At 28.3% G+C, this 25778-nt stretch overlaps 2 protein-coding genes across 2 annotated transcripts; both read left to right on the top strand.

Annotated features, from left to right (window-relative positions):
* The first annotated feature begins 3464 nt into the window (after positions 1–3464).
* LOC129966326 (cuticle protein 10.9-like) lies at positions 3465–9214 on the top strand. Its single transcript, XM_056080745.1, has 4 exons — positions 3465–3479; positions 5480–5551; positions 7135–7396; positions 9138–9214. Exons 1-4 carry the CDS (start codon positions 3465–3467, stop codon positions 9212–9214), a joined length of 426 nt encoding a protein of 141 aa, XP_055936720.1.
* A 2449-nt stretch (positions 9215–11663) lies between these two features.
* LOC129966325 (N66 matrix protein-like) lies at positions 11664–19499 on the top strand. Its single transcript, XM_056080744.1, has 4 exons — positions 11664–11678; positions 13989–14435; positions 16776–16917; positions 19420–19499. Exons 1-4 carry the CDS (start codon positions 11664–11666, stop codon positions 19497–19499), a joined length of 684 nt encoding a protein of 227 aa, XP_055936719.1.
* Positions 19500–25778: the final 6279 nt, after the last annotated feature.

The raw sequence follows: 25778 nt of genomic DNA, 5'->3' as shown, positions 1-25778 counted from the left end.
AGACCTAGACAAAGTTATTAGCATAATTTAGATACTCGATGAAATTTTGACAGCACATACTTTCATATGAATGTAACATGCTATTTGTTGCTCGAAAGAGAAAAAAACGGAATAAATTTGAATCATTATCAGTTTAAAAAGCACACTTTTCTTAATATATTAAACAATTAATATATTTTTTTATTTTAATTATTTTCCGCTTTTAATTCTTGAAATAATTTTTTTTTCTTAGGTGGTGGTACTAGAAAAGAATGAAATCGAAATTCAGTTAAATAATTAAGCTTTGAAAATATGACAAAATGTATTATTAAAAAGAACACATAATTACTGAAAATTCCAAAACTGTAGCACATTAAGAAGTGAATGAAAAATTCATTACAGAATTCCATTTTTATAAATGTAACATACATAAGCTAAATAAAAGAAATTAAAGAAATTTTTAGCTTTAAAAAATTTCTGTAAAATACAAAATATTATAATGAAATTTTTCAGTAACAGTATACATTCTGTTTCATAACAGTCGTATCAAAGTACTCAGGATGTTGGTTTTTGTATTTGTGGTGAAATGTCGGTTGAAAATGATTTATTATAAATTACAGATCTATTTTCTGTTTCAGTCAAATCGAATTTCGATTCTAAAGCTTTCTGCTTAGTTCATAAAGCTAATTTAACACATTTTTAATTACTTACAGTACAATAAAAACTTTAAATAATTATAAATATACCTATCTGTTAATAGAGCAATTTCTTCTCGATTATGTATTTGCTTACCTTTTGTCCATAGAAATATATTATTTCACAAATACTTTGCTTTGCTTAGTTAATAATGCATTTTACTTAGAAAATACTTCTGTATTTCATAAGTCAGACATAGAGAAAAGAATCTAACTATATGTGTACAATCATATACATTTGAACTACATGATACCTGATTTATGCTACTTTCAAAGTATACCATTTCATTTTCAAATGCATGTTCTAATATGGAAGGCCAACCATTTTCTCAAATGCTATCTGAACTATACTAGATAAAAAGAAACATGGAAATAGAGGAGCGGTAGATGAATATTTTGTAGAACTAGAAGTTTATGATAATTTCAATTCGAATCAAATTCATCTAGTTTTGTTGTTTCACACATGAACTAATTAAACTCTTATTTAAATACATATATAAGAGAGACAATAAACTGTGACTTCCTAATCGTTCGGTTCTAGATAAGGAGATAAGCAACAGAGATATGATTTGAAGTAATGATTTGATTGCAAATCCCATTATAAGAATCCTTGCTGAACTCTTGAATAATGAAATAAAACGCGCAAATTCATGACAAATTTAAAATAAAATTCTTATTCATTCAATTAAAATTTATTGTTATGTTATTTATATTTATTTACTTTATTAAAAATTAATTATATATTATTTCATTTAAATTATACATTATTACTGAAGAGCAAGCTTCAAAACCCTGATGTTAAGAAAATTGGATGTATCAATAAGAAATGAACTGAAATAACTGCATTTATTATTTTCCAGATTTCTTAAAATTTTTCTGTTATTTATAATAGGCATAAAATTTTAATTGCATTAATAAATATGTATTTTGTATGTACCATAAATCACATTATAAATACACAATATTATTAAATAAGAATTCAGCAAATTTACTATGTATCTATTTGCAAAATTAATTCAGTTACAATGTTGTGTCCATATGCAAAGCTAATTTTAAATGTAATATTTTTTACCATTTAAAGAGAGCGTTGTTTTTTTTTTTTTTTTTTTGGGGGGGGGGGGTTTGAAAATATCCTTTTTAAGCAAATTTATGTAAAGAAGTTGTAAAAGAATACTTTGCATTTAAATGGAGAAAAAAAAAGACACTTTCTTAAATGAATTTTTAACGTTTCGCGATATTAATTCAAGCGATAAAGCGATATTAATTCAAAAACTTTTATATCTCATTTAAACGAACTAAATATAAATTTGTAAAAAAATGCATTAAAAATAAATAAAAGATCATGGTTTTTTTAGAACTTATATTTCATATTTTTCATACAAACTTTTATTGTGCATTCTAACTCCTGAGGGAAAAAAAGTAATATAATCAATATTTTCTATTTTTAACCATATATTTTTAGTTATATTGTATGGTATAGATTACAATTTCTTTCAAATGTATTCATTGAGCTTATTAAACTTTAATGAGTTTTATTGTTTTTGCCTTACAAACGATGTTAATTCCATTTTTTTTTTCTCAATTAAGCGAACTAAATATAAATTTGTAAAAAATGCATTTAAAAGTGAATGAAAGATTATGACAATTTTTAACCTATATTTTTTATTTTTCATATAAAAATATTATACATCCTAACTCTTGATAAAAAGAAGTAACATTTATATATTTCAAACAAATATTTTCAGTTGTTTTGCATAATATTGATGACAATTTATTTGAAAAAACGTTCTTTGGATTTATTAAACTTCATTGAGTTTTAATGTTTCTGCTTTGCAAGCAATATTAATTCACATTTTTTTTAATCTCATTTTAGCAAACTAAATACAAATTTTAAAAAAAAATGCATTTAAAAGTGAATGAAAGATTATGACTATTTTTAACTTAGATTTCATATTTTTCATACATTCATAAATTATCCATTCTTATATCTGATAAAAAGTATTCTAAACGTTATTTTATACATTTCAATCATATATTTTCAATTTTATTGCTTAATATTGATTAAGATTTCTTTTAAAAATATGCATTGAGGCTATTAAACTTTGATGAATTTCAAATAAATAAATTCATTTAAAATAATTATTGTTTGTAGATACAAAAACTGGATTTATTTCTTAATTTCATGAAGAATTTGGAACTTTTTTTAAAGATTTATGCCTTCATTTACAGAAGTTCACGAATTTCCAAGGAATTTCCGATACAGAGCAAGAACGCTTTTCTAACCTACATTCCACAGGCAGCGATTACAATCAACTCCAGATGATGGTTTTGATGACTCTTTTTGCTCTTCCGTTGACCCCACCTGTTTGATTTGAATTGAAAACCAATCAAATATTTCACCTTCTTTTGGTATTACTAGTAAATAAACTCAATACTACGAGCAAATTAAAACAATGGGAATCGGACAAGTTATGTTGAAATTTCAAACATCGTTCTAATGAAGAATTTTTGAAATTTTTCTGGAAAAGAAATTGGGACAATATGGAAATTAAAATTAAAGATAGAAAACTAAAAAGGAATTTTAGATTGAGTTTTGAAATGCATTTCCTGACCCGATTTGATCAATCGGGCTTATGTATATAAATTCTCTCCCTCAGCTCTTATCATCAGTGAAACATACAGTTCCAACAGTGCAGCATCAGTCTTGCATCTAGAAGGGATATTCAAGAAATAATATTCTCCATAAGTTCATTTCTGCATCCAAAAGTTACGTTGTTACCTCTGCTGAAAATGAATATGCTCAAAGTAAGTACTGATTTATTATACCTTACTTTTTCCAACAGAAATATATGCCTATTTGTGAAAAATTAACACATTTGTTTGGCAAATGGTTGATAGGTTCACAATCTATTCCGTTAAAATCGACAGAAAACTAATCTCACGGAAGGGCCTGTTTAAGCTTTTAGTTTAGTTATGTTAAAGCCCCGTATTAAATCAACATCAGGGCTATTAGGGCATCAACATTGGGACGGATCTTGAACCGCGGTCAGATGACGATGACGACACCTGAGTTGGCAATTCTCCCTACAAACTTCCACAGCACACCAGAGGGTGGATGTGTGAACCGACAGATTTAATAGGCAGCAGGCCAGTTTACACAGTGGTCTATCGGGAGAATCGGACCTCGAACTTGAAGCCCTTTCGTTCTGAGACCTTACTACCAGTCACCGCAGCCTTAGGAACTAACTGTTAAAATTGTTTAATGAATTAAATGCTAAAAGAACCATTAATCATAAAAATTAAATATCCTGCTCAAGCTGAATTTTTCAATAAGAATTCGTTTCTTCTTCTTTGCTGAAAAGGGTTTGTTCCAAAAAAATTATGAGTTTGTTCTGCCTTTTTTCTTCGAATTCAAATTACATTTAACTCGAGAAAAATCAAAGTGTCATCTAGATACAGTGGTTATATTTTCACATCCCAAACCATATAATGCATAAATTGTGCTACCAATTTTGATAAAAACGTTTATTTGTGTTGTTCAAAACTTTGAATTAAAATTTTTGATTCAATTTCCATAAAGTATTTTAATTAAAAAAAATTGCTTTTAGTGAACTAACTAATATTAATATACCTGATGAAGCAGTAAATATACCTAATATAACTAATACCAATTAATATACCTAATGAAGCAACTTCAGTAAAGTAAATTAATTAATGCAAATTAAGCTTTAAAATTTACTTCTCAAAATATCAGATAAATAGTATTTTTATAGAAAAGAATTAATTATTTATTCAGATATAAACATACAAATTTGCGAATTCCATAGTAATCAGTATTGATATATTCTTATTCAAAGCAATAAAAAATTAAGCATTCGGAATTTGTTACTTATTCTTTTAAAAAAATCTATTATATAGTTTATTTTGTCACTCTGAACAATTAATTTTTTTTTCATTTTGTTTAGATTTACAGTAAAAAAAAAATGATTACTATATCATATGTGTTTTACACTCATCATTTTTTAAACTGTTTTTCAAAAAATTTTCCAACATTTTTATTTGTTTATTTATTATAATTTATGCAGGTTATTTACATTATTTTTAATCGAAATAGGAAAGAATCGATATTTTGAAATTAAAAAAACCAAACTGCTGCATCATTTTTTTTAAGTTGAAATTTTTTTCCTGAAGAAATTTTCCCATTATCATCGGTAAAATGTCAATTTGAAATGATTTTTATTTTCATTTAAAAATTTAAGTTGTTTTGATTTGAGCTAATGTTTCTGAAAGTACAGACCGACAGACAATCAATCCGTAATTGAATTTGGCTCAGAACTTGACAGATGTCTACACTACAGATGTTAAATCTGTGACACCGAATTTCATCTGTCTAGTTCTCCTCATTCTGTAGTTATCGTGTTTATTTGTATTCGAACAGCCTGACGGAGGGACTTCCTCTGAACAGATATTAATCAAAATTTGTTACAAAAATCTGCAGATTTAGTAGTAGACTGTATACCGAATTTCACCCATTCTAGCTCAAAGCATCTTCGAGTTATCTTTATCGAGCCACGGACAGATAGACGAACTTTTTCCAAACCTGTGTTTTGCGATTTCAGGTTGTCTGAAACGTGGAGAATTCGTCAACATCTCGAGTTCGAATTTTTTGACGATTACTATACTTTCTCTATATTGCTTATACGAGAAAGTAAAAATGTCAGTTTTTCTTCTAAAATAACCCGCGTCTAACCTCAAAGATTTTATTCGAAACTTACTAACTAATTAATGAATATTTTCTATTACAGTTCTTGTGTGGAGCTCTAACCCTTGTTGGATGCGTCAATGCCTTTGGAGGATTTCCTGGAGGAATGGAAGCAGTAAGCTACTTTCAAATATTTTGAAAATTGAATATAATATTTTCTTCACCTTCAGGAAGATATTTTGTTATTTTTAGCAGTACCATTTAGCAAGACTGAGCCCTAAAAATAACAATGTTAGAAAGATAATTTTGTAACTTGTTAAAAGCATTATTTAGCAAGATTGAGATCTAGAATTAAGAAATGTTAAGAAAATCTAAATAATTTAGAATTCCATACGAAAGCACATCTGTTCGTCTATTTTTTCCCTTTCAGTGTTAAGATAACTTCTGGACTTAAACTATTTGTATATAAAATTTGACGGAATTCTCAGAGATGTCGCTAGAATTTTTTTTTTTCAACTTTCATGTTTTTGACTGCTTGAAGCTCAGCATTTAATAATTGAATTCCCTAATCTACGGTGAAAAAAACATCATTGTCTTTGATAGAAAAGGTTTTAAAAAAGATATTAATTTTTTTCAGTATGCTATCATTGTTTTTGAACATTTTAATGTTAAATCTTATATTAAATTTCTAAGCTGAGTTTTCTAAACTAGAGTAGATAAAACAAAATCATTCATTTTGAAATATTTTTTTTCAAATAAAAAAATGAAATTTTTGATATATCGTGAAGTTACTCTAAAATTAAATCAATCTTTTTTAATTAATAAAATTACAATGCTTATAATGACGATAATACCAAATTTTGTATCTTGCATAGATTCAAATTTTGGTTCTTTTGAATCGATTCAAACTCTGATAAAATAATTCAATAAAAACAATTGTGAAATCAGTTACTGTGTGCTAACTTTCTCCGCAATAATGAAGAGCACAAATTTGAACCTCCTTCCTATTTAATCATACTTCAGATTTACAAGATATTTTTGACCCCTGGGGGGGGGGCACCTCGAAATGAGGATGAGATGCTTCCGGCATGGTGGTTGGATCTCGCCACCCCGGAGGGTTTACAAATAGGTGGGGGGTCTGACTCCTCCCATCGATGACGGGATGTACCTCCTTCGGGGAGGGTTGTACCATCGCCGCTGATGGCCCTTAGGACTCAACCACAGTTCCCGCCACTGTTGCTGTTGCGATGGTCCGGTCATTCAGCCTTATGGTTTAAATCCGTGTGCCTTCGTGGCGGGTCGGAGAGTTAGTTGGTTGACTTACAAGATATTTCTTCATATGGTTTTCAAGTAGCTACAAAGCTAGACATCAGTCTAATAAAGGTTGAATGATTGAAATGGGATGAGAATGGGATTTTTGGCAACAAAGACCGTTACCCTCCTATTATCAAAAGAGTACATTCAAAGGATATTAAAAACTTCAGAGGTGTCTATCTAAGATAAAATACAAATTAAAAATTAAATAGGTGTTTATTGGAAATATCGTTATGATCAGAAAGGACATCTTATCCATTGATTTCTATTTATATAAATTAACTTTATTCTATGTAACTTCTTCAGACGATTTTTCAGTTACAAATGTATTTTAAATTCTCCCATTTAATTTATAAATTAGGGTATAAATCCACAAAATGAGCAATCAATCACTACATTCAGTCATCAAAGACATGACAACAATCTTTTTCTACTTTCTTCCAGGGCGCTCCCAAACCTTACAACTTCGGCTACAATGTTAATGGCGCGCAGGGCAATCACTTCCACAAGGAGACCGGAAATGGCCAAAGTGTGAGTGGTTCTTACGGGTACACTGACCACAAAGGTTTGCACAGAGTTGTGGACTACGTGGCTGATGCAGGAGGTTTCAAGGCCAGTGTCAAGACCAATGAGCCTGGCACCGATGGAAAAGAAAATCCAGCTCATGTTAATGTGCTGGCCAATTCAGTATCTGTAGGCATGCATGGTAAGTGTTTAATAAAATGAACTATCTGATAAAAAAAAAATGTCTTCTAGAATTCTAGACAAAATAGGACCAACAGTTAAATATCGGAATTTTGTAGAAAATGTTGTAGATTTATTTAAACTGATCATAAGCTGATTGTTACACATTCTTTGAAAGATTATTGTTTTAGAAATATGGTATATAGTATATGCTTGAAAACTTTCAAAATCAAAATGAAGAGATTATACAATTTTATATACAGTTGATTTATTTAAATAATCTCACTACATTTGTGATTCTGAGCAATTTTTTACACTATTCATAGTCAAAATGAATTTAAAAATGATATCTATAGTAAAATATTACAAATTTTTCATTCTCACTATGCAACAATTAATCGGCTATCGGTTCAGCGATCCTTTATTTATAAAATGCTTTTAGCTATATATATAAACTATAGAGTTAAAATCCATGAATGAAAAATAAAATATCCTACTGCCATTACAAAAAATATAAGAAATAAGGATAATTTAACTTCCGAAATATTATGAAAATATTCATTTGATCACTCATCTACATATATAATTTTTCAAAGAGAAAAAGAGATTCCTATTTATATTTAACTCCAACTCAGGTTCCAAATGATTTTTAACGGTAAAAGGTATTCACTTAATGATAGGAATTCATTTAACGCTTCTATCTTAAAAGTAAAGAATCATATTTATATTTTAGATCATTCAGAAGGAATTCATTAGTATAGCGGTTACATAACTATTACCTTCTGTTTTGATGCAACAGATGGCGTTACCTTATTAACATCAAATATATTTCCCATGATCCTTCTTGGAGTTCATTATTTGATTGTATTCTAAGTTATTGTCGTGTATATTCCTGTTCATGTCTGTTTTTTTTTTTTTTTTTTTTTCGTCTTGTGTAATTTGAAACATAGAAAATAATTAAATAACGGTTCCTGAAATTCGTCTATTATTTTCATCTACATCATAATGATTAACATTCTACAAATCATATGATTCTACATGATTCCACATCAATGATGCAAATCATATGATTCTACATGATTCCACATCAATGATGCAAATCATAATGATTCTACATCATAATGATTAACATTCCAAAATCTTGTCCTCTGCATTAGGATATATATCCGAAAGCCGATCATTGTATAATGAATTTCCGTATTCCTGAAATACTATTATATTTTAAAATACATTATATATATATATATACATTATATACGTAGGAATTTATTAATAGCTTTCGAAGAACCTGCTTGCTTTTAAAAAACTGTTACGGACATAATATTCTAGGATAAATAAGACAATTGTAATTCATCTTAATAAATGGAGATTTAATTTCTGTTTAAGTACATTGGAATACCCCAAGTATATATGCAGATGTATTTGGTACTTCCTAGGATCTGAAAGAAAGTTATTGATTAACATTCTACATTAGATTCATCTTAATTGACTCTAAAACAACATATTTAAATATTATTGCTTTCATACACTAAATGCTGGGAAATATTCAAAGAATCATTTTTCGAAAATTTCATTTTTGCGTAAGAACCACATTATTGTCCTATGAACTGGAGAGGATTCAATTTAAGATACAGAAATATACGCATTTCAGAAGGCATATAGTAATGAATCCAAAATCCTAGAAATTATAGTTTATTCTTAGTTTCATAATTATATCCATCCTAAACCATATCAAAATTTTAAATCTTTATTATACCTTATAGGTTCAGGAGGAGGCTTTGGTGGCTTCCAAGGTGGATTTGGAGCTGGAGGTGGTAAAGCTGTCATGTACCAGTGGTAAAAAAGTCTGGATCAGCCTTTTTCAATGCTTAAAGATGGATTGTGCACCACCTAAAATCTCATTTGCAGGAGCTTTTTCTTCAGTTTTGCGTTATTTTCCTTTGTACTGCTGTAGTATTAGCGTTATTGTCATGTAGAGTTATTTTTCCTCGTCATTTTCTTTTCATATTGGGATGATCTATATCGTAATTTACGATTTAAAGCGGATAATCGATACGACCTTTGTTCTAGAGAAATACAATAGATGCAATAATCAATATTTCTCTGCATCTTTTGTAGCACTCGAATTTATATTTATATACTAAAGAAAATGTTACAAATTGATTACTATCTATAGAAATGGAATTAATCTTTTTCAGTAAGCATATTCTCTTTCTGAAATCAAATGGCACATTATTTCAATTTCTGAAATCATGTGCAAATGTTATTTTCACTCATTTTTAGTCCTTCATTCTCCTATCTTTCACATAAAACGACATGATATTTTTCAGGGATTCAAAGAAAAAAAAAATAGTTGGATTGTTCATTGCCTGTGCTTAGAATCTCTTGTGGCTGCATTCTTTTCTATATGCATGGTTTGGGGTTCTTTTTCCTTTCATTCTTTCGATCGGTAGCAAGAAATATAGATACTATTTGTAATAATGCTTGTATTTATATGGAGTATATGTGTATAATTTAATTTATCATTCAATAAAGAAACTTTTTTGCATTATTCCTTGCTTATATTTATTCTTTGAAAATAAGTATTATTCCTAAAAACAATTGAAACAATAAAATTTGTTTGCTTTTGAAACAACAACGAGAAAGATCCTAAGATTGCATTAAGGTTATAATATTAGATAAAAATAAGATTCATAGGAGTCAGAAAACGCGATAAATGCACCAATTCTGTAATCTTACGTTGCGAAGTTAGAGATACTTTGACAGATTTTCTTGATCAAGATGCACTTGAACATATTTGATGCCAAATGCGCCAAATTTTTCGAATTGCGCAATTAGAACCATTCGGACCTATTTGGCACATACTAGATTAATAAGAAAGTCATTTTTCCGTCTAAAAATCATACCTTACTACTAAAGATTAATGATAACGGCTGATCAAAAGATGGAAAAGTATTAATGAAAAAATTTTATTCAAAATGACTGAGAATGACATTAATGATGTCTACTTTGAAATAAAATTTAGCTTCAATGGCATCATGAGTTAATCAATAAATTAGGGCTCACTAGGGCATTTTAAGTATAAAGAAAAATTAATGGCATTTGATTTATTACAAGTAGCCCGCAATTAAAATATAATGATTCTGAAGTGAAATCAATTCATTTGGTTTCTCTTTTTGTGATTAACTGAAATAAATATTTTAAGACTGAAATCTAACTAAGGCATTAGTGTAAATAATTAATCTTTCATTCAACAGTAAACTGTGGGAAATAATCTATGAAAATATAAAAGAATCGAAAAGTACACTATTAAAATCCTTTCATTAAATGTTTGTTATTTCGCACTTTTTATATTATATTAAAAAAACTCATTTAATTTTTATTATAAACATTAAATTTGAAATAAAAAATAAACACTTAAATGTAATGATGAGAAATTATTAAAAGTTCCAAATCCATTTTTTTATTTAACAATTATTTATAAAAACTATATTACTTTTTTCGGTTTTTAACAGAACTTTTCTAAATCGCTTCTGAACCTAAAATTTGATTTTATCACTATAAAGTTTTGCAAATATACGTGTTTTCCGCATCAAATTTCTTATAAACATTATTATGCATTATTTTCTATTTTGTTTTCAGCAGTTGAATTGATATTTTGTAACGGAATGATGCTGACAAAAAATTTTGTAAAAGTCACTGGACATTATTTTCCATTTTGTTCTTAGTAGAAGGATTTAACAGTCTAAAACGGAATAACGCTTGCAAAAGGTTAAAAAAAATGTGTATTTCTGAAAATCATTGGATAAAATATTTTTTAAACTAGTTCCATTACTTTGAACATATTATAATTAAACAGAAAGAGAAGGAAATTTTACATTCAGTGATAGTAAAGAAGATGCGTTAAATATTCTTGAAGTAAAATTTGCAATTTTTTGTCCGAAACGAGAACAGATTTTCTTTCAACAATGAACATTGATCTTTCTTTTCTAAAATATAGTGTTACACAAAAAGGCTTTAAATTTTATTAGTGAAATAAATAACTCCGTTTTACTATGCACCAGAAACTAACAAAGAGATTGCATCGCACTTTTCGCAATTGCATCGAATTGATAACAGGATATTAATAAGAATATCAGCCATTTTAGGTCACACCAATTTCAGTTCTTTTTTTTTTTTTCTGTTTCTAAGCATTTTGTGTGTGTATATATATAAGTCCAGCAGAGAAGTGATATTCAACAGATTCCTTCAGCACTTTGGAAAGAACTGTAAGATCTTTCACCGTAATCATGCAGTTCTCTCAGGTAAAAATTCTTCCTTCATTTTCCTAAAAATAATTTTCCAATAACAATTATACATATAAACTTCTCTTCATTTAATTAATAAAAGTATAAGTAACTATCTGAGTTGTCTTAGTTAAGATGATTTAATTCATGTAAAATTTAACATATTTTTGTCTGAATTAGGCTTAGTGGAGTTAAATACTTATGGTATAAATTATTCTTTGATTTGACTTTGGAATGAAGATAATAATATTAGCATGCTATTTAAATAATAGAATGTACCGGAATTAATTAATTGTTGCATAAGTCATTTATTAATAAATCTTCAATTACGGAAATAGAAACTGTATTTTTGCTTCAGCACATGAATAAGAGAATTAATTAATTAGTGTACAGAATACTCATTGATTTGCCTTTGATTGTGGAAATGAAAATAGTAATGTTCTTCATTATGTAAACAAAAGAATGCATTAGATAATTAATCAATTATTTTGTAGGTATCAATTTTTTTACTTCCATCTGTAAAAATTTTGTACAATATTTTTAAATATATTTTGAAATAATTCTTTCCCTTGCTTACTTATAGAATTTATACTTACATAAGCTGCATCTTTATTAAATAAACTTTTTGTGTGCACGTTATCACCACTGTGTAATTAAGAGCAAATTTGAAAAATATTATGAAAAACTGAAAGCCGAAAACTTTAATAATAAAGTGAATAAAGTCTAAAATTTTATCGACTTCAAAATTTCACAATATTTCGGACTAAAAGATTCAGCATCTTTTAATTTTTTTTTATTTCTTATGTTTAATATTGATTTGATTGAGAAATATGAATTAATGGAAGAAGGTTACAGTTCGATAAAATAACTGTATTCATAACCAACATTATTCAAAAATTCGTAGACACATGCGAACTTTTATAACAAATTGAACTCTGGGGCCAAAATGGTAATAGTTGGTTTTCCACTAAACAAAACGCAAATATCAGATGAACATTTAAAGATTTCCAAGCGCCATATCTCTATACGTTGGCTTAAGTAATTTTTTATCTTCAAGATAGTTTTGACGAAGAGCACTTTTTAACCCTTCATCACGTGCTCTTAACGCTCGGACATGATTAGATTTGTTAAATCAAGAAGGATAAGAACCATTACCTCATTATTATGAACTTAATTAATTAATTAATATGAATATTATTCTTCTAATTAATCAAAGTCCTGTGTTTTATGTTTTCTTTCTTAAATGATTCTTTATCATTAAGTCGAGTAACACAAAGGCACCTCTTAAAATGAAGATTTTGGCAAAGAAACAGACAGATGTTTTTGGCCTTTTTAAGTCATTTGAAGATTGTATTTCTTTTCTTTTAAATCTTAAAGGGTTTTATATTCATTTTGTTTTCATGTTTAGTTATCAACCATACAATAATATCAAAAGACAAAGAAATAAAACGATGTTTAAATTTTCAAGTAGTTTAATATCATGGGGAAAGAAAATCATAATAATGATTTACTGAAATGTCGTTCATACTAACTGTTAACTAGAGGGAGATCCATCTAATCAATTCAGCTTTTGCACAGTTTGTGAAAGGAAGAATAAATTAATGAATATTAAAAATAAATAAATACTATTTTCTATATGAATATTGCACAGAATCTTTTACCAAAAGCAGAATCTTGAGAAATAATGCTTCATCAAAGGTTTTTTAATAAAGCACGTTTCACTTTCAACAAGATTGGGGAAGGTTTTTTTTAGTATATTCTTATTTAATATATCAGAAGTATTAACAATTCAGCCCAATATAAAGCATCATTTATAATAAATTCATTGTTAAGCTTTTTCTCGGTTCATGGATTTAGTTATAAATCGTAAACTGTTAAAAATTAAGCTAAATTCTTTTATAAAATTATTAGACCTGAAAGATTTATTAATAATTCATATTTTTTTTTAGATTAGGCAACCTAAACTTTCTTACTTTGATATATTAAAATAATTTTTATGAGAAAAACTAGTGAAATCTTCCAACTTGTAAGATTTCATTTTTCCGAAAGACATTTTTATGTTATTTTTAAAAACATATATCGTGATGCCTTAAACTATATTTATATAATTATCTTGATAAATATTAAAAATTATAATTTATCTTAATATTTTCATACATGTTTGATAGTTGTCTGATAAAGTTAGATGATATAGACAAGCTGATAATTTCAGAAATGAAATTCAATTTTTCTTAATGGCCAAACAATTGGCATTAATAGACAGTGCTTTAAAATGTATACACTTTAATCAACAAGAAACCGAATACATGCAATTTTATTTCTCTTCAGCTTGCAATTGTCATCGCACTGTTGGCTGTAAACTCCTATGGAAAAGGTTATGGTCTTAGGAATTCTGGAACTGAAGGCCGTATAGGAGGATATGGTAATGGAGGAAGATTTGTCAGCAGTTATAGTGATGGAAATAATGGAGGAAGAAACAGTGGAAATGGAGGATACAATGGTGGAAATGGAGGATACAATGATGGAAATAGAGGTTATGAAAATGGAGCTGGGAATTATGGAACTGAAGCTGGAAACAATATGAATGAAAAAATTAAAAACTATGGAAGTAATGCAGGTGGTATGGGATCACAATATAATAATGGAATGAATGGTTACGGTATTGGAAATGGTATGGGGAATCGAAACAATGGAGCTAGTGGTTACGGAAATGGAGTAAGAACAGGAAATGGAAATTATGGAGGTGGAGCTGGTAAATTCAGCGGCGGTAATAGAGTAAGTTTCCTTTTTCATAAAATTTTAGGAAAAATACGGGATAATTAATTTTAAAAGACTATTATTAGGAATTTAAAACTACTTTGATTTTATCTTTTTTCTAACTTGGATATATATCCGAAGTTTTTGTAGAAATCCGTTGTGATCTGTTATTGAAAAAGTATTAATTTTACTCTTTAATGATGTGTTCCATTTGAATTTTCCTGGGAATTTAGATACAAAATTCACTTTTCCTTAATTTTTTGCTTTGAATTTTGATACATATATTTTAGATTGTATCTAAAATACTCATGGATGGTGTTTGAATGCACTTACGACACATTTAAGTAATTCAAAATTTGAAATTCAAAACTGGAAAAAATGAATATAAATTAAAATTCTAGATGGTGTTTCTTTTTAGAAATAAATATTTCAAGCACAAATACTCTCATTAAATAAAATTATTCTTAGATTTTTTTTATTTATTATTATTTATTTTTTATTTTGAGAAATGAAACGAGGAATAACTAAATATGCTTATTTTCAAATACAAGAATCATACCATTCAACAAAAAACATGTATATATTTTTCATTAGTTTATTATATATAATATATAATGAATATAATTCATTATATTTTGTGATATTCGCTTATTTCCTGTATTTTGATTTTGCAAATTTGGTCTCTTTTACGTAATTGTTTTGCCGTCTATAGAAAATATTTTTCCGTCTTTTCTTTCTCAATATATATATATATATACCATGTTTATTAATGTGTTGAGAGTGCATATAAGTATGTCTATATATCTATGCTTCTTCCAATATTAAATAGATCAAAGTGATGTCATAATCAACCATATACACTATGAAAAATTAATAATTATTATATACTTAAAAATTAACAGAAAAATTGTCTAACAAAGGATTAACTGCTCTAATTTATGGAAGAATTGTCCAAATAAAAGAATAGATTTGAAATTGAAAATATATGTTCAAAAATAGGAAGAAGACAGGTTCGATTTGTAATTGCAGTTGCCATTTTATTAAACCATTTACTATTACATTAATATTACCAAAATTAGACTGATTAAAACTTTTATTTTAAATTTGTGAATAATATAAAACCATTATAAAATTTTATGCAGAAAAACGCCATTATAAAACTTTGTGCAAATAAAAAACAATCCCTTTACATATGTATTTCTTTAGCATAGAATAGTTTTTTCTAAAATTAACTTAATAAGTTTTTTTTTCCACTCCGAACTTTAATACATGGGAAAAGTAATTAAATAAGCTGGAAAAGTTTCAGCACTCTAATTGTTTTGACATATTAAACATTTATCTTTTATAATGTAAAATAGTTAGATAATGCTGTATAGAGATAGTGAAATGTTCCTAACAATTTTACTTAAAGATTCTTTAAATCTTCAGAAATGTTTATTACGAATATTTATATTAAATATAACAAATGAAAATAACGAATTTAGAATAGAAAAGAAAGATACGAATTTAATAACAGGAATTCCAGGCAGCACATCTTCTTTTACAATATTATACAATATTGTGCGATATTATACTATTAATATTCAACAATATTATACAATATTGCGAATATTGTTTAATATCATACAATATTGTACAATATATGTGTGCTGCTAGAGATATGAATTATGAAATAAAAATGCAATTGTAGCAATTTATGGTGGGTACTGGGAATCCGGATTCACATATAACGTCACAGAATACTCTATGTTCTGAAAATAAAGCATCTTGAGACCTCTGCCAATGACCTATTTTAATTTCTGCTCCATGTAGATTTATTCATCTCTAAATTACAGCATTACCAGTTTTTTCACAATTATTTACCCAAACTAGGATTTCATTAGAGAGTGATCTAAATCATCAAGCACAAGAATAAAATGAATTAGAAATTAAAGTTCCTTTCACTTTTTTATAAAAACAAAACAAAATGTCTGCTTAATGAATTAGTTTTGTTTATTATTTCTCAATTCCATCTTAATTAAACACCTTTACTAGCCAATGTTTTGTTTTCCAGAGGAAATAATTTCTATTTTTTTCCCTCAAATAACTTTCAGTTTTTGAAGTTTTCGTTATAGAGTGGAATCATAATAAGAGGAATCGTATTATTTTTCTTTTGCGTTCTAAAGTCAGTACGAATATATTATTATGAATTTAATGAGTATTATTTCAAATTGTATTTAAGAATGTATTGTAATATTGCTAATTTGATGAAATTATAAACAGAGATAATTAGATTGTTGCACTGTTGCATGTAAAATTATTAGAAACATTTTATTATGACTGGAATTATTTATAACATTGACATTCATTTTCTTATAGAACCAAGCTCAAACAGCCATTGCTGACTACCAGTTCCTTAATGGACAAAGCTTTCAGAATGGAAATGGACCGAATGGCGCACAGTATGGAAACGGTAATGGCAATTCTGGCAGTCCACCCTCACAAGGGAATACTGGTGCTAGTAAGTTTTTATTATCTTTTTATTCTATTTTATTTATTTATTTATTAGATTTAGAACGTTTTTATAAATTTCATGAGACAAACAGGACCACGATCGATCCATATTGACTACTATAGTATAAATTCCTATTCAAATAAGAATCTAAAATTCTCAAGCATCCAGAAGAACATATCAGTTTTTACAGTTAGCTTTTGAAATCTATATGATTAACATCAATTTTGAAGACACACCGGGATAATTTGAACCTGGCCAAAGCATCATTTGAACCGTTACCAGATGATGAAAATGATACTTCCACCAACATTCTTTCTCTAAATTTTCCCTTTCATATATTCGTTAAGAAGTTAGATTCAAGAAAAATTTACCATGAACTAGACAAAAATGCATGTTGGATCTTTGGTGGAGCAATATTTTGAACCCTTAACTCAGAATATCAAATTCTGTATCAAGCTACACCACCCTATTAATTTAATCGAAACCGAAATTTAAAATATTTGAATGAATAATAATGGATGGTTAATACAAATTTGTGATAATAATTGTAATAAATGGACATGAATAACTGTTAAAGTTAGAGAAGTTTAACTAAACAAATATAATATAAAGAGGAAATTCAATAATTCATTATGCATAAAAAGTATTTTAGAAAAATTACGTGTGTAGGGCAATAAGAACTGTTATTTACATACATTAGAATATATTTTTTTATTTATTTAGGGTCCAATTTCTTACTTTTTATGAAATAGTATATATTATGAAAAGTTAAATTGGGTATTCTCTACATCACACAGGTTTTCAGCTGTGTACCAAGCTAGGAAAAAATTCCAGTGCTTTCAGAAATAACTTTAAAAATATTTCTTGTCGTAATTCTGCAAAAATTCTTAATACTTGAAATTATTCAAGTTATTCTAATTCAACTCAGCATAGTTGTTAATTTTCCTCTCGATGTTTAGAAAGTGTAAACGCATTGTTATATCGAAATTTTATTATAGTATTTTTAAATAATGCATTTTTATATCCAATAAATAAAATAACGCCTTCTGTTTTACATAAATATCCATTAATTACATAAATACTTCTCTTCTATAAAAAATTCAACGATTTTTATAAAATAGAATACCGGCTTAGCAATTTCAGCATTTTTAATATTTAATTTATCACTTGAATATTCATGACATAAAGTGAAAGGAAATATTATTAAATTGTGTCAGGAAATGCTATTAAATTGTGAAAGTGACTACTTTTAGGTGAAATGATTGAAATTTTATAAATAGATTTTTACATATTAAATTTATAATAAAATCAGAATATAAATGTGTAAAATCCTTAACATTTAAGTTTCATTTACAATCAGAAGAGCTTGAATCAGATAGTCATAGATCAGTTACACTTTATAATGTCATATTCATAAATCAGTTACACTTTATAATGTCATATTCATAGATCAGTTGCACTTTTCTTATGAATATGACATTATACAGTTAAATTGGACAAACAATATTGTTGAAAAAAGTAATTTTGATCAGCTTCCAATCATTGCTATTGTATTTTCCTTGCTATTTTTCCATTGCTATTGTATTTTTCTTGGTCATTACCTGAAAATAGTTTAATATCAGAAGAAATTGATTAAGTTCATCATCAGATAAACAGTGGACCAAATCTTAAATTTTAAGCTTTACTACCATTCTTGAGAGATATCATATGCTAACCATATCATATCATAAGCTAATGGATAGATGAAATCTGAAAATGATCGTTCAAAATCTTCAAGCATTTCCCTCTTCTTAATGAGATATATATTGGCGTTTTTTGTCGCCCTTACCAATTTTAGCTTTACAGCAATAAATCTAAGAATATCAAATAAATTAAATTTTATTCAAAAAGTAATTCTAGTCTAGATTGATTATTTCTTGAGAAAAAAATATATTATCTTAATTGTGTAGCGTCTGTATAAGATCCTATATAGAGAAAATTTTTGCTGTTTACCTGCCATAAGAAAATGCTTTATTTGCAGGCACATATTTGTAGCTTTTTATCTTCATCGTTTCTCTTTTATTAGAAAATTCTGAGAATTCTTCAAATTATGTTTTTGTTCAGTTCAGTTGTATTGACATCCCGTTTTCTAGCAATATTGAAATTATTTAGACGGACTTCCTTATTTTGAATCACAGCAAAATATGTTCATATAATAAGGATAATTTTTTACGTCTCAAAAAGTTAAGAGAATTTTTAGAAAAAAACTTAGTTAAATAGAAAGGAATCGTTGTTATAAGAATAATATAAGCTAAGAGTAATTATCCAACGAAATGGGATTTCACTTGTTAGATAACTAAATATATATTATGTTCCAAAAATAAGAGCTCATTTTGGCGATTTAAAAAGATTATAATTTAAGCTTTATGTCTTCAAATGAGTTGAAAGTTATTAAGTTGTACATAAAGACACAATTATTGAAAATAAACTTAACTTGACTTTTCATTGAAGATTTTATCTTTTTTACAGATGACTGGAATGAAAGAAATGGCGGTGGATTCAGAGCCGGATATGGGAACTACAAAGGAAAACCAATAGACAGATATTGAATTCTCTATTCAAAGAATACTTGGCAGAAAAAAAATTAAGACATAAATGTGGATGAAATAAATAATTGTTTTGAAATTTGTGATTATTTCATGTCCAAAATTGTATTGAAAATGTTTGTACTTTTGAAATAAAAATTACAAAAATAATTAATGATTATTCGCCTAATTTTTATTTTCAGCAATCCAGCAATATACATAGCAAGAATGAACAATATTTTAATAAAAGTTATTTCATTTATATGAGTTAAAGATGGTGACTATACTCGATTTGAATGTTCTTGAAAAACGTTATAAAATATTTATATTCTAAACTTTTTGCATAAAGTAGAAGAAAATACATATGAAACTAAAATATATTAATTAAAAGCAAAAAATGTTTTAAAAATTGGGCAAAAATTTATTTAGATAAAAGACGACTTGAAGCAAAAAGAGTAGCAAATTTCAAAACAATCATTTGAAGCTTATGCAAATTATTTATCAAAATTTTTGGATAACTTTAGAAACATAATACCTAGTTCAATTTAAGAAACATAATATAAAAACATATAAGAACAATTAACAATAGAAACGACATAAGAAATAATTTTAAAAAACATAATAATATATTTCGATCTAGTTTTTATTCACTTGGGTTCAGATGATATATAACATGAACATTTCAATTTTTTTCGCATTCTGATATATATAAAATATTTATAAAATATTTTTAAATAAACGAATTACTTATTTTATTGTTTTGGAACAGAATAAATTATTGAGAAATCATCAGACTAAATTTGAACAAAATTAGGCATGAGAATTTAATAATAATTTTCATAAAATAATTTTAGCAAAAATTGGATTTGGAAAAATAGCATTAAACCGTATGCTATGCGAATTTAAAAATGAATACAACTTTCAAAAGATTTAATGTACAATCAAAATTAAAAATATTTTATAAAGAAAACGATTAATAAGTAAAAAATAGTGAATGAACCAATATTTGGTATTACCTTTAAAAAAATGGATTTTTTTACTTTGCCTTAAACAGTTTTTTGGTTCTGTTAATTTTGTTGTGCGGTAGAATGCAATAAAATATTGGAAAATTACACTTATCGTCCAATTTGTCATCAAAATATCTAGTTCTAATTAATATAATTACCTTTGATCTGTGATAGTTTTAATAATTGTTCTATACAATGTAAACACTTTATAAAGTAAAGAAATTCTTCCAGAATTTTTTAAAATAATTTTAATCTAACAAAATACTTAAAAGCGCAAAAATAAATTAATTAAAGGAATATAGAAAACTGAAACTCTAACTGTTCTTTCCATTATTTATTTTGCATTAATGTAATCAAAACATTTGGTTAACTTCTTTTCTCTCACAACTTTTGCATCAAGATGTTTTTTTAAACAAAGCAAAGAAAATCCGGTTTGAAGCGAAAGTTCACCATTCAAAACATCATTTGCTATTTTAACCTGATAAAGCGGAAATTATATTTCTTTTAAAAATTTAATCACCATTCTTCTTTTTTCGTCTCTGAAATGTAATCGTTTGCGAGTGTTTTCAAAACAATCGAAAAAGTTGATATCTATAGTTGGCCCTTAAACCTTAAATCGGGCATACGGTCAACAAAACAAGGTTGTGTTTCATTGTTTGATTTCACAGAAATTCTATGAACAAAGATGTAGCATTTTTATTCGTTTATGAACAAAATTATTATAAATCTAGAAATTATGGAGTGAGATTTGTATAAGATTTTAGCATATAGCACTGTAGCGATACTATTCGATTGGATTCAAAGTGATAATATTTATACGAATATTTAAACGTGATTTTAATATATCTTAAAGATTTGAGTGAATGCATTTAGATTAAACAATTACTTTTGATGTGGAATAAAACTATTCATTGTCGTGATAAAAAAGCATCTGATAAAGTTAAAAGTGGGATCAAAATATCTTTCAAATGTGATAAGACTTAAAAAAATTGAAAATTAATTTAAAATGGAAAATTTTGCAATCAAAAAATCGAATTGTAATTTATACATTAAAAGTTCAGTTTCAGTTTCTCTAATAAAATAATTATCTCCTGTTTCAGAAATCGAAATAAGTCATTAATTTAGATACTTCAATAAAAATCGAAATTAATTTTGTCACAAAAATGTATCTTTTAGTTTCTTTTATTAAATTAGATATGTTATATTAACCAACTAATATTTCTCTGAAATAAGTAACTTTCTCGTTTAAGAGATAAATCAGATGTTAGTGCGCAAATAAAATCTTTTTATTCTATTTAGAATGTAAACTTCATTTGCAGAGACTATACTAAACAGCGTGTGCTTTATTTGAAAGCATAATAAACTATTCAAATGGTATTATTACATTAAAAAGCACTATTTCAAGGGCAGCTATTCCATTTGAATATTTCTTATTTTTAGAGTTTAAAATCATAGCTTTTAGCTTTCAAAAAATTTTAATGCTACCTTTTTAATCGTCAAATCTTTTTTCTTTGGTCGGTTGTGATACATTAAAGATATGCAATATATGTATCAAATTAACTTAGATCATTAGTTCCCACACTTTTCGATTAGTGGTATTTTTGCTGAATCAAGGATTTTTGGAGTATTCATTTGTACTGTGGTGAAAGCTTATAAGCCAATTACGCCACACGAGCAATTGCTTTTGTATTGTGGTCATGTTACTGGGCAGCGAACCACAAGGTCCCAGGTTCTATCCTCGCTCATATCAATTTACCACATTGATGACCTCGGACGATGAACCTTCAACCTTCGTACAGCTTTTGTCGCAATCTACCCACAGCAAACCAAAGTCGTCAGATTCACTTGACGCAGCAACAGCAACCACTCACCCACACAACGTTCGCCATAACGCTACTCAAATGGGTACAGGCGCATTAGACTCAACAGCTATTACACCACTCAACAGTCATATCGTTCGTCTCACCTCCGACTCATTGGAGGGAGAGTCTGTGGTGAAAGCTTATAAGCCAGTTAACAACTACGCTACCTGAGCAATTGCTTTTGTATAGTGGTCATGTTACTGAGCTCCGAACCATAAGATCCCAGGTTCTATTTTCACTCAATTCAATTCACCACAGTACTATTCAATGTGACACATAGAAGTCTCCATTTTTCATTACATAGAAAATAATTTATATATCAATTAGATAAAAATAAAGAGTTGATGTTATCATTTGCTTCATATTATCACATTGTTCTGGTCCAGAATCAATGTATTCAAATGTATTCAATATTTGTTTGGATTCATCGCTGCATCATTTAAAACTGTCAGATTTTAAGTAAAGAATTGGCCGATGCTTTCTTTTGAACCAGTGTTAATGACTCACCTTCAAAGAATTTGGTTCATTTGTAAGGATCTGAAATCATATGAACATCTGAGAGTCATTCTATCAATGGGATGGAGTTCACGTTCTTTCGTTTGAATTAGAGCGGTTTCAATTCAATTCAAGTGGACTGTTATGGTTCCAGATCTGACTTGAAATCTATTCAACAATCATAAGCTACTACTGTTATCTGCGATTGAATAATGGAAGTAAAAATGGATAAAATAGAATCGATTCGAATACTAAAGACAAATTGAATATTCAAACGGCTGTGAAAGATTACTTAAAATGAGTCCACACAACACAGAGCAGCAGTTGAAAATTTCATTGCTCTTATTTGTCAAATTTTGAAAAGTCTTTTTATACGCTAGACTAAGCAATAAATGCTTATGGTATCGAAGGGAATGAATACGTTGAAAAAACAATCCAAAGAATGCCGAAATGAGGCAAGTATGTATTAATTTGAAATCCAGTGTGCAACAGCGTCAAACAGTAATTTAAAAAAAAAAGAGTGCTAATATTATATAAGTGAATTCTTAAGGAATAATTTCAAATAAGCACTTGTTAAACTACACTGGTGTAAGAAATTAAGAGAATTTGCATATTTTATCGAATTGCATGAAAAGAACTGAACTGAAGGGAAAACCACTGCTTCTAGATAAAAATGCAAATATTGTACGGATAATACGTAAGCGTACACGTGTGTGTAGGTGGAGCCAGCAGAAAAACAGGCTTTATAAGAGCGTGGAGGGTTAGACGAATTTCGTTCGCTAGCACACATCGGCGAATTTCTTGGTGTTATCTTGCAGCAATCGGTGAAATTCACATCAGAACAGTAAAAATGAGTAACCACCAACATTTAGATGATGGAATGAGGTGGCGAATTGTGGGCAGGTTAGAGGCAGGCCAATCGCAAGTCCAGATATGCAGAGAGTTTCATTTAACGCCCAGCATCGTTAATCGCCAGCCAGGTCTCCAGACCTGAACCCTATAAAGCATGTCAGGGACGCTCTGGGGAGGGCAATTGCAACTCGCAACCTTCCTCCAAGAACCATCCAGGAACTGAAAACAGCGTTCGTGAATGAGTGGGACCAATTGCCACATGCACTGATAAACTGCCTTATTTCCAGTATGACATCATGTTGCAAGGTATGTATAGCTGTAAGAGGGGACAAAACCCCCTATTAACCCATTTATTTTGTGTATTCTGCAACCGTTGTTTCAGACCTTCAGACTTCCATGAGTATTACGCACAAACATATGTGTCTATTATAACTGTTGAATGTTTATTTTGTTTGCATTATATCAACCTATGTTCACACCAAATTTTATTACAATCTGTCCAGTAGTTCTGGAGATCATAGATCAAATATGAAAATTCTCTTAATTTTTTACACCAGTGTACTATCGTTGAAAATAGTTACGAAAACTCTCAGATAAACAAGTTCATTTCCTTGATGTGACAAAAAGGCAGTTGATTTTTGTCCGGATTCGGTTATTGTCAAAAATCAGCTAATGTTATGGAAATGCTTAATTCCAGCAGTGATCACATTAACAGCTTAGGATTATAAATATTATCATATTAAAATGCATCTAAATATTCTTTATTAGGTAATGAAGTTGACTATTAAAATATATAGTATTTTCTAAATAAGTAGAAATGAAAATTTATAAATAATTTGTTCAAAACAAATCGCTGAAAAGAATTTTTTTTGCGTATTTTTCTTCAAATATGACGAATACAGAATATTTTAATAAAAATTTTCTTGAACGTTCACCGATTTTTTTTTCAACAGTCAGAAAGGATACACATACTTGATTAACTGTTGAATATTTCACCAGATTATCGTATGTAATATGCTTCTTTTTTTCTTCATTAATTTTATTTTATTTTGAGTTAACATAATAATATCACTCCACATTTAAATTAATTTACAAGAAGACAAACAACTTTTTACTCTTCCTAACAAATGTTATCCTATTTGAGGTTTTTCAAGGACATGACTATCAGAATAATTTAACATTTTCTTCATTTGTTTGTTTATTATGCTCTTAGCAATGTCCTCTTTTAAAATATGACTTTTTAAAATCTTTAAAGAATTTTCAATAATAAAAATAAATATTCCGGCATCCTGGCATAGGAGTAGCGCATCTTTCCCGTAATTTGGTCGTCCTGGGTTCTAGTACCGGTTCGTGCGGTTGTTCTTCTTCTGTTCTATCTGTGAGATGTGTGAATATGCCCCCTACTTTTTGTAAAAAGGAGCTGCGCAAGCGAATGTGACGCATGAAGTACCTAAGTTTTACTCATGGCCCTAGTTGGCACCACTGAAAAACCAAGAGACGCTCACGCGCATAATTCGCTGACAGATAACTTTAGCGGGCTTATAAGATGCCATAAGTCACAACACAACAACACTAATATGCTTGGTAATCTTGGCATCTATTGGCAATATAAGGGTGTACCAAATATATATGAATTTTTACACCAAACGAAATAACAGTCATGAAATGAGTAATGAAAACTATAGTAATAAAAATAAGAGTGTACACTTTGTCATACTAAATAAAAATTCTTTATTTATGTTTCAATAAATTCTTTATTTATGTTTTCAAATTTGAGTAGCATCTTAGCCGTTGCAGTTCGAATGAACTGCCCCGTTGCCCAGGGAACACCACGTGGAGGTGTGCTACTCTCGTTCCCCGCCCGCCAACCCTCCCTTCAACATCCGATGACAGTCCTGATTTTAAGACAGCATCGATACTACAGTTCTGATCTTAAACTGCATTCTGCCGCTGCCGGTATTCAGCCGGCAAGTCCAAGGCCATGCAAAGTTGTTAAACTGCAAATGACTCCACAACTGGCACTCCAATAGGAGCCAGTCGTGCTGGCAACTTTAACGCACAGCACATTTCGTAAACCATGACAGATT

The sequence above is a fragment of the Argiope bruennichi genome, chromosome 4 (assembly GCF_947563725.1).
Source record: "Argiope bruennichi chromosome 4, qqArgBrue1.1, whole genome shotgun sequence".
Taxonomy (NCBI): Eukaryota; Metazoa; Arthropoda; class Arachnida; order Araneae; family Araneidae; genus Argiope; species Argiope bruennichi.
Note: the sequence above shows the minus strand (reverse complement) of the source record. Positions and strands in the feature narration are given on the sequence as shown.

What these genes read in the sequence shown, in the direction of transcription:
- LOC129966326 (XM_056080745.1), top strand. An exon ending in TTCCTGGAGGAATGGAAGCA is followed by an intron (nt 5,552 to 7,134) that starts GTAAGCTACTTT and finishes ACTTTCTTCCAG; the next exon opens with GGCGCTCCCAAACCTTACAA. An exon ending in AGTATCTGTAGGCATGCATG is followed by an intron (nt 7,397 to 9,137) that starts GTAAGTGTTTAA and finishes TATACCTTATAG; the next exon opens with GTTCAGGAGGAGGCTTTGGT.
- LOC129966325 (XM_056080744.1), top strand. An exon ending in AATTCAGCGGCGGTAATAGA is followed by an intron (nt 14,436 to 16,775) that starts GTAAGTTTCCTT and finishes ATTTTCTTATAG; the next exon opens with AACCAAGCTCAAACAGCCAT. An exon ending in ACAAGGGAATACTGGTGCTA is followed by an intron (nt 16,918 to 19,419) that starts GTAAGTTTTTAT and finishes TCTTTTTTACAG; the next exon opens with ATGACTGGAATGAAAGAAAT.